This window comes from Gossypium hirsutum, chromosome A10, assembly GCF_007990345.1.
Source record: "Gossypium hirsutum isolate 1008001.06 chromosome A10, Gossypium_hirsutum_v2.1, whole genome shotgun sequence".
Lineage (NCBI taxonomy): Eukaryota > Viridiplantae > Streptophyta > Magnoliopsida > Malvales > Malvaceae > Gossypium > Gossypium hirsutum.
Genome location: NC_053433.1, coordinates 86,414,898 through 86,424,220, shown reverse-complemented (window position 1 = coordinate 86,424,220; position 9,323 = coordinate 86,414,898). Strand labels below are relative to the sequence as shown.

Below are 9,323 nucleotides of genomic sequence, written 5' to 3'. Positions count from 1 at the left end.
TTATTGTCTTTCTTGTCTTCAAAAATGTCAACATGTTTCAACTCTAGCGAAAGCTCTTAAGGCTTACAAGCTTATGAGGTACATCACACAAGTCAACTGTTATCTTTCGTAGGATTTTATCTCCCTATTCAATTGAGAATTCTAATGTGTTCATAAAATAGGAGTGCCTCAAAGCGCTTGAACAACTGAAATCATATAAAATTGAAGAGTTTGACAGTTAAATTCAATCCCATGACATAGCTCAAGCTATAGCATCTTCCCTCATAAATGACCTATATGCCCTAGGTCTTAACCATGCACAAACTTATCAATTTTCATTGTTTTGCCTATCCAGGCAATGTTCCCACTCTATGAATTAATTCAAAAAGGCTCTCCACAAAATTAAAAAACAAAAAAAAATTAAAGCATAATCCTAAAAGTAAAAGCAAAATAAAATAAATTATATTTGTGGTACCATTTTTATTTAAACAATTATTAAAAACCTAAAAAGAAAATTGGAGGAGCATAGGCTTAGAAACCTTTCTATTTTAATTTGAAATTTTCGAGAAAAGATGGTTCACAATAAGTAAACATAATGAAAGCTTGAAAAATAGATCATTGAAGTGAAGTGGTGTTAGATTACTTGATGGGATTGTATGGGACAAAGTTATAGGAAAGGTTGTCTTTAACAGCAGGATAGGCTCTTGTCAATGTGTAGCACTATACCCTACAACTATTGGTTACACAGAATCCCTTTCATAATTTTATGTTATCTCGTCATTTGATAAAAGAAACTCAATCGATCCTTTTTGCTTGTGTATGAGCTACTTAATTGCCTTTAACCAGTTTTTTTTTTAAGATTCATTGTTTTGAAACTTACGAGGTTGCGCTAATGTTATGTTGGGAAAACGTCTTATTTTTTCTTTATCACATAATGTGAAGATAATGAAAACTAATTTAAAGTACCTGAGGAGAGTATTTAATTTAGTAATTATATATTAATTATTAGACAGGTGATATGTTGGGTAAATGGTCTTCACATGACTAGGCCTTTCTCTTTTTTTCTTTTTTTCTTTTTTCTGGGTGGCCTTTCGGTACTTGAAGAAGGGTATTTTGGCTATCAAACAATCATCCATGCAGATATGTAGAACTTCAGTTTCTTATATAATTAAATATTCAATTGTTGTATAATTCTTTCATGTCAACTTAGCTTTATGCATCTTTTCTTTTAAGAGGGTTTTTTTAGTTAATATTTATTTTTTATTTTTTATTAATATATCATTCATATCCGTTTCACAATTCATGAAAAATAATCCTTTTGAAGTTCATAATTAATATCATCTCCAAGATTTAAACTTAATATTTCTTTATGAAAGTACAATCTACCTTACCATTACACTCATTACTTATTGGTTACTCAATAATTTATACAATCCTTTAGTTGTATGGAAGGAATTGTGAGCTAGTAGTTGGTTTTAGAGGCAACTTGGTTACACTTCCAAAAACAGTTATACGGCCGCATGGTGCAAGGTTGTGTTGAATGGCGAATTAAGAAAAACATCAAATGCTAAAAATAATCTCTAATATTATGTGAAGAACCATCTATTGCCAAAGATACATTACTCATTTGCATTTTGAATTTATACAAGAAACTATGACAGACTATGCTCTATACATTTTTATACCGCATTCAAACATCTAAAATTTTATTATAGTTCATAAAGATTTTAAAACATGCTAAATTAATAAGTGGATGAAATATTTTTCATTATCTAGTAATCTTTTGAGTTATGCTTTTAAATCCAGAACACGGAGCATCTCCTGGGCTGGCTCCTCTTGGGTATGACAACTCATTACCTAATAAGCTAGTTCTTTTCTTTTTCAAAGTAGACCTGATAATAATGTGGATAAAAGCCATCCATAGATGAAATAATTCGATCACATGGTCTTTGACAATCATACTGATACACACCATAATCATCAAACCTTGGATCGACTCTTTCAGTTATATTACTTTCCAACATTTAAGATTTGTTCAATGACTCAATCAAAAAAGTTATTTCTGCAATTTCTTCTTTTTTCTTTTCTTTTCTTTTTTAACTATCTCAATTCGTGGGGTTCCAACATCCTTGCCATAATACACATCACTTAACCACCACATTTTTGTTCATTTCTCGAAACTGAAGGAATCACTCGACCTTTGCAACTCCAACTCCAGGTGCACTGCTTTCCGCAACAGTCTCCATTACGAACCTGGAAAATTCAAAAGCAACATTCAGTAGAAACAAGAGACACAGACATTTGTATTAAAGTAAGCACCATACCATTTCAGGTGGAATCTATTAATTTTAGTAGAAGGAAGAAAAAAATGACATATGGTATAAAATGTTACCTTGCTAATTTGTCCCTTGATGACTGCAAGATATAGATTGAGAGAATAAATGATAGCATTAGACCTGTTCCCGCACAAACATGAAAATTAGCAGCCACAGTGTAAATAGATCTCTCAAATTAATCAGGCATTTGCTATCAAATCTGTGCATGGTTTCACATAAAGGATGGCTATCATAGGTTTCCCCTCAGCAAGGTGACATTCTTCGAGGATTAAGTGATGCACTGCTATTAGGATCATGATAATATCGGCTTCCACAGGGTGCGTACGTGCATCCAAGACTAATATAGACCAATGTTGTCAAGGTATGCACCTAGGCACATTTGATTGGTACGTCTAGGCATGCTTTAACAAGGCAATTGAAATTAAATAAATTTAGAAAAAAAAAAAACAAAAGCCCGCATGATTAAAGTTCTCTTTAATTTCTTTAGTTGTTAACTTTTTTCATTAATGTGCCTACAAAAATGTCCAAATGAGAAGATTACCATATATTGATGATATATTATATTTATAGATTGAAAGTGTTGACAGAGAAATATGACATTATATTTTAAATAACTATTGTAATAAATGGAAAACAATATGATAAAATCTTAACTATATTATCACCAAAGTCCAAACTCCCAAAGACAAATTTATTTGGAAGATACAATCTCCCCCAGAACAGATATTAAAGAGAGGGACAGCAATTAAATCCAATGAACGAAAGAGAATACAAGAAGAAAACAACACGTCACACATCCCTCATAAGCCAATTGGCATTCACATTTTCACAGACAACCCAAACCCGAACACAACATAGGAAACTAGTCTGCCGTTCATTGTCTAAAATGTAAATAAGTGACTCAGTCTACAACCAAAGTTTAGAGTTACGGGGATTAGAATTAGTAGTAGGAAACAGGATAGAATCAAACACTCTGCTTCTCAATAGTTTGAGTACCCAAAGCATACATGAGAAGGTAAAGAAATCATGCTTATTGGCCAACAAAAACAATTGCTATAGTTTATTATCATAATTAAATATCCTACGTTTATTTTATATGTAATAATATACACATAGATACAGGGAAACATATATATCTCTTGCACCTTACTTCACTCAGGTGAGCATTGTTTTGTGCCTTGCACCTGAGGCAATACAAGCAATCTTGCACCTAGAGTGCAGCTTGTTCTGTTTACAACATTGATATGCACTTTTCTATAAGGGGAAAAATTTTCCACACATGCATTCATAAAACAAATACGGCAAAGAACTTAGCAAATGGAAACATATGTTGCAACATACAAATGACGAGTGCTTCTGATAGCTATGAAGACTAAGACTATGAGAATGAGGAGGAAGATCAAGAAAAAAGTTAAAACAAATAGCATTTGGAACGTTAGTATTCTAAATGGTTTTCTGTTTCGGAAACCAAAATGTACAAAGTAGTGCAGAGCATAATAAATAGATCCACTGACATATATAGTGTTGACTTTTTACCTGATCCAAACAGAACGTAAAATCCAGATGTCACATCTATCTCTGATTGTTCCTCCCTGTCATATGACCATCACAACCATATCACAATTTGTAACAAATGATGGAAGCTTACGTGCATTTATATTACAAAAAAGTATAATTAAAGTTAAAATAACTATTGGTTCCTGCGTTTAAAAGTTCCAGTTGAGTCGATCAAAATTCTCATGTTTACAGAGGTTAAAAACTAGGTATTATTAAGCACTTAAGATACAACACAGATACAATCTCCTTTAGGGGTGAGCATTTGATCAAATCGAGTGAAAAAATTTCGAATTAATTGAGTTGATGAGTAGTAGTTTATCATCCTAACTTGATTCGAAATTTTTTCGAATCAAGTTGAGGGAAATAAAATTCAAATCGAGTCAAATTGAATCAAGTGAAATTGTTCTAGTTAAAAAATTAAACAAGTCAAATTAAAATCTTGCTACAATGTAACTAATTCCATATTAGAGAATATAAATTTGAAACCATATATATTTGAAAACTAAACTTGAATCATTAATTAACTTCTTTAGGTTCCAAAATTATTATCTAAAAAATTTTTAAATTTTTAACTTTCTTTATATATTATTTAGAATTTTTTTCAAAACTTTATAATTTTTCAAAAAATATAAATTTTAGAATTTTTATAAATATTTTGAATTTTTAAAAATTATTTTGAATTTTTTTTTTTGTAATTTTTGTTGAGAGGAACCAATTTACTAATTTTCAAAATTGACAGGGACCAAAGGGGTATTCACACCAATCTGTTATTTAAATTATTCGAATTGTATAATTCAACTTGACTCGAACTTAAAACATGAATTACTTATTCGATTTAACTAGAAAAAATCGAATAACTCGATTCGATTAACTCGAAATTTGAATATTTTTTTGAATCGAATCGAGTTTTGCTCACCCTAGTCTCCTTTGCTTTAAATGAAAATATAGGTTTCAAAGTACATTCTCCTACGCTTCTGAGAACTTGAAGGCAGACTAAATTCAGAACTAGACAAACAATGCGTGTGTGGAAGAGAGATTTCAACAACAAACAAACTGACCAGGTGTATCTGACAAGCACATGTTTTGGCCAATGTTGAGGATCCCAGAATTGTTTACGAATATTTGGATGAATTTCAACATCTGTAGAAGACAAACATAATCAATTCCCAGTCACCCACCGGAAAATAAATAAATGAATAGTTATGATCTCTTTGAAGTACTGGATGTGCTACTCTGAAAATAATGAATATGAAGAAATCTCTGCATACAATTTCACAGATGCACAAATGATGCACAACACAACAAAGCTGTGAATCTATTTACAAAAGCAATAACTCTCACATCTCTCCTGATCCAAAAACAAATTTGACCACAACTTTGCTGCAAGCTATCAATTAATAATTAATTTTTCTAAAATGGCATTGCTTATTTTGATTCATCAATTTAATTTTCTTTTTTTTTCACATTTATTATGGGATTAGTTGGGAAAATTATTCGTAGACTATTATAATTTCCTAATACACTCTCACATGTTTCTCTATTTGTTAGCAAACTAGTACCACACTGAAACATATAGATAAGACTACATACAGTGATGAGGCATATCTACAATTTTAGCAGTGACACCGTGCAAATCACCACCTGAGTACCTCTGAACGACAAAGAAACCACAAGAACTCAGTCAAATCAAGCAAAATAACTAGACATGTATCAGTCAAGAAGTTACGATTTCCAAAAGGAAAGGGGTAAAAGCTACAAAAATATCTTACCAAATGCATGTCAATCATTGGAACTTCAGAACTTTTACGATTTATAAGAAAAAGCCAAGGAACAAGAAACTTCTCCTTCCCAACTTGGAATGATCTAGACGTGAGTCAAACATTGTAAAACATGGATTACTATAATAATTTCTAAAAATATTGAACTTATGAACTATAAAAACATTTTATACAGAAGCAAAAGATAGTTGCTAAGAAAAACTATTGGCCTTAGTTTATGAGAAAAAATTAGGAGTGGAAAGCAAAGGATAAGAATATACCAGAAAATGAGCCCAGAAGTTAAAGCTCAGGTCTGAATCTCAGACTCATTATTCGGAGTATGAAAAACGCTTACTCGAAAAAAAGCTGAATGAAAATACATTTTTGGACTCAAAAACATTTCATTCATGAATCTGAGTAATTAAATTCGATAGTTTCAGTTTTCTCTTCGTTTAGCTATGAAACCCTAGCATTTGCAACTAATGCCAAAAAAAAAAAGAGGTTGTATTAAGAAAATCATAAATTTGAATAAAGTCTTACATTTTATATGGATCAGCTCCCGTGTAACCAGTCGGCTTTGCTATAGGAATTAACACCTGCAAATTAATTTATATATAAATGAAAATTTCAAAAAAGAAACAGAAATGGGGAAGATTGAAAAAGAAGAAAAATACCTCCCGATTAACGGCAAAAATTGGGCAATGTTTCCCGATCACGTCATGCCAAACAGTTCTAGACTAAAATTAATCAAATTCAGAGATCTTAACTTCAAAATTAGATTAAAAAATTTTTAAAAAAAAGAAAGGAAAAGAAAAGACAACTGACGGAATGGTATTGACCCATCTTGCTCATCGGAACTATGTCCCCTGGCCTGTAAGCAACGGAAATAAAAGGAAGACAAAGTAACAGGAAAACTAAAAGACACAGCGACGCCATTATTCTGCAATGTTCTCGTCAGCCGCGTTTCTTCTCACCGCCGAGAGAATTCCGAATTACTCAACACTTGTTTCTTTTTTTATTCATTTCTAACTTTTGCTTCGATGGAGTCCACCCAGGCCAGGGGCCTGAGCCTGTTACGGAATACGGGCCAGCAGTTATACTTTCCTCGATTCGGTCCAAAAATAATGTTCATACATAATAAAACATGTGTTATTTTTTTTAAAAATAAAATGATTTAGAAAGTGAAAAACTGACCAAAAATTTATAATTAAAAAAAGTAACAAATGTCGTCAATATTTCATGCCTTTAGCTTTTTATATGAATATTTTTTTTTTAACATTACATGAAAGTTTGTTTTATAAGCAATATAAAATCACCTTTCAAAAACATACACACTCAATTCACCTTTCAAAACTACTTTCTATATTTGCATATCCATCATCCTACGTTTTTCTAAATATTTACAAAATAGTTATTAACATAACATCATAATGTTAAAGGTGTAATTTTCTGACGAAATTAATTGTTAGCTTATATGTATCCAAGGAAAAATTTTATATTATTTAATTTATAAAGAAAGTTTTTACAATATTATTTTAATGAATTATCTAAAAAGAAAAACCAAAATTTCAATATATATATATATATAAGTTTTAAATCATTACTAGATTTTATGATATATTCATGATATGCCTAAAAATTTATGTATCAAATATATTTATTAAAATTTTATATAAAATTAATTGATATTTCGGTTACAATAGTAAAGTAAATATTCATTAAGTATGTTGTATTGAGTTCAAATCTCATTAGGATAATTTTTTATTTATTTGTCATATATAAAAATAAAAACACTCTTGTAAAAATGTATCTTAATTTATATATAAAAGAGTAATTTAATAATTTCACAACTAAATTAATATGATATTAACTTAATAAAAAACTTAATATAAGTAAGTATGATATAAATACATAAAATCCAATGTGGGCAAAAAAAGGTATCTTATGTAAACAATTCATTTAAGACAATAGAAAAGTTTTAGATGAAATTATAAGATGTTTACGAAATTTTTGTAATAAATTTATTATATATAAGTTAAATAACAATATATTGTAATAGGAAATCCTACTTGACTCATCCTTGCAACTTCTATTACTTTTTTCTTATGAATAAATCATTATAAAATGCGTAAACTATCAAAATAGTTATGTTTATTTGTTTCAAGTTATATTTTAGTCATTTATATTTGAAATGTTACGTTTTAATCATTTACATTAACGTGCTATAACATTTTAGTCATTGAGTTGTTAATTGTCATTAACAGTGTAACGGTAAGTTGACGTGGCACATTAAATCATTATTTCAAACAAAAATTTTAGATTAAATTATACAATTGATTCATATTTTTTTAGTTTTGAGTAATTTAACTTTTTTTTTCTTTTATGTTCTTTTAACTTTTTTTTTCATTCTTTTCTGCTTCTCCCTCTATTTTTTCGCATTGCAAATGCTTGAGCAACAGCAACTATATTTCTAATATATTTCTTCTCTTGAAGCTATTTTTCCATATAATTCTTCAATTGGATGCATGCATGCAGAATCTTACTTCACTATCAGTGGGGAACATTGAAGATGATATCCATTTTTATATACATGCTCAATGCCTATGATATGCATGGAAGACTGAATAATTTAGAGTCCCAACATCATGCTGTGAAGAACTTTGCTGGCACAAAGACCTGCAGTCCTCAATATCTTCTCCAACTTGGCCTGAATGCCTCGCAAGGTCCGAGGTTCAATGCTGAAGTAGCAACCTTTGCCCTCAGTGAGTGCCACTCAGGCTTTCTTTCTTCCCCCTTTCCAAACTACCAGGATGTGGCTCTCATTGTCCGAAGACTGATTGTAATAGCTAGTATTCACAAGGATAACACAGATGACGGTGCAGTGCTCAGTATGTACAAGCAAGCATACCGAATAATGGTCGGGTTGAAGGAAGGGGAATATCCAACCGAAGAGGGCAAATGGCTCGCAGTAACTGCAAGGAATTTGGCAGCCATACCTATAAGAATGAGACAGATCAATGTCACAAAGAAAATAAAGGAAAAAAAAAAGTTAAACAAGATAAAAGAAAAAAATAAATTGCTTAAAACGAAAAAATATAGAGATTAATTGTATAATTTAACCTAAATTTTTTCTTTGAAATGATGATTTAACGTGTTACGTCAGTTTATCGTTACACCATTAACGAAAATTAACGGCTCAAATGACTAAAATTTAATGATAAATAAATTTAACTTTATAATTTATTCACAATATATGGTAACTTTCATAATTAAAAGATAAATAACAATAAAAAATAATATATGGTGAATCATATAATAAGTTACCAATAAATGATAATAGATGTTAAATAATAGTAACCAAAACTTTGTGAAAAGATGATATAATAGTAATAAATGATAGCATAGAAATAAATTATTGATTACATACCATTTTTTTATAATTTAAATAGTAATTATACTTTAAAGTTTTATAATATGATATTTAATGGACTAATTTATTAAGTTGCATACTTTAAAATTAAAAAAAATTATAAATATGTTATTTTATAATTAGGTTTTAACTGACATACTTTTAGATATTGAGATTTTTGTTAAAATTATTAATAAACAATTTGCATAAATGATTGATAATTGTTGTGTGATTATCAAATGATGTGTAAGTATACACAATCGTCAACAAGTAATAATGTATTGA

General features: G+C 29.8%; 1 protein-coding gene across 1 annotated transcript; it reads right to left on the bottom strand.

Annotated features, from left to right (window-relative positions):
- Window positions 1-1,883: 1,883 nt before the first annotated feature.
- Window positions 1,884-6,733, bottom strand: LOC107896750 (uncharacterized). The gene is made up of 9 exons (XM_016822014.2): window positions 6,455-6,733; window positions 6,304-6,366; window positions 6,170-6,225; window positions 5,642-5,735; window positions 5,463-5,523; window positions 4,931-5,012; window positions 3,852-3,907; window positions 2,372-2,435; window positions 1,884-2,232 (listed from the first exon to the last, which is right to left on the bottom strand). Exons 1-9 carry the CDS (start codon window positions 6,563-6,565, stop codon window positions 2,169-2,171), a joined length of 651 nt encoding a protein of 216 aa, XP_016677503.1. The 5' UTR covers window positions 6,566-6,733; the 3' UTR covers window positions 1,884-2,168.
- Between the last annotated feature and the right edge of the window lie 2,590 nt (window positions 6,734-9,323).

Excerpts from the sequence above, each read along its gene's own strand:
- LOC107896750 (XM_016822014.2), bottom strand. The coding sequence starts at position 6,565 with ATGGCGTCGCTGTGTCTTTTAGTTTTCCTGTTACTTTGTCTTCCTTTT. Across the intron at positions 6,367-6,454 it reads AGATGGGTCAATACCATTCC|TCTAGAACTGTTTGGCATGA; the intron begins GTCAGTTGTCTT and ends GATTAATTTTAG. Across the intron at positions 2,436-3,851 it reads TTACGTTCTGTTTGGATCAG|GTCTAATGCTATCATTTATT; the intron begins GTAAAAAGTCAA and ends GTGCGGGAACAG.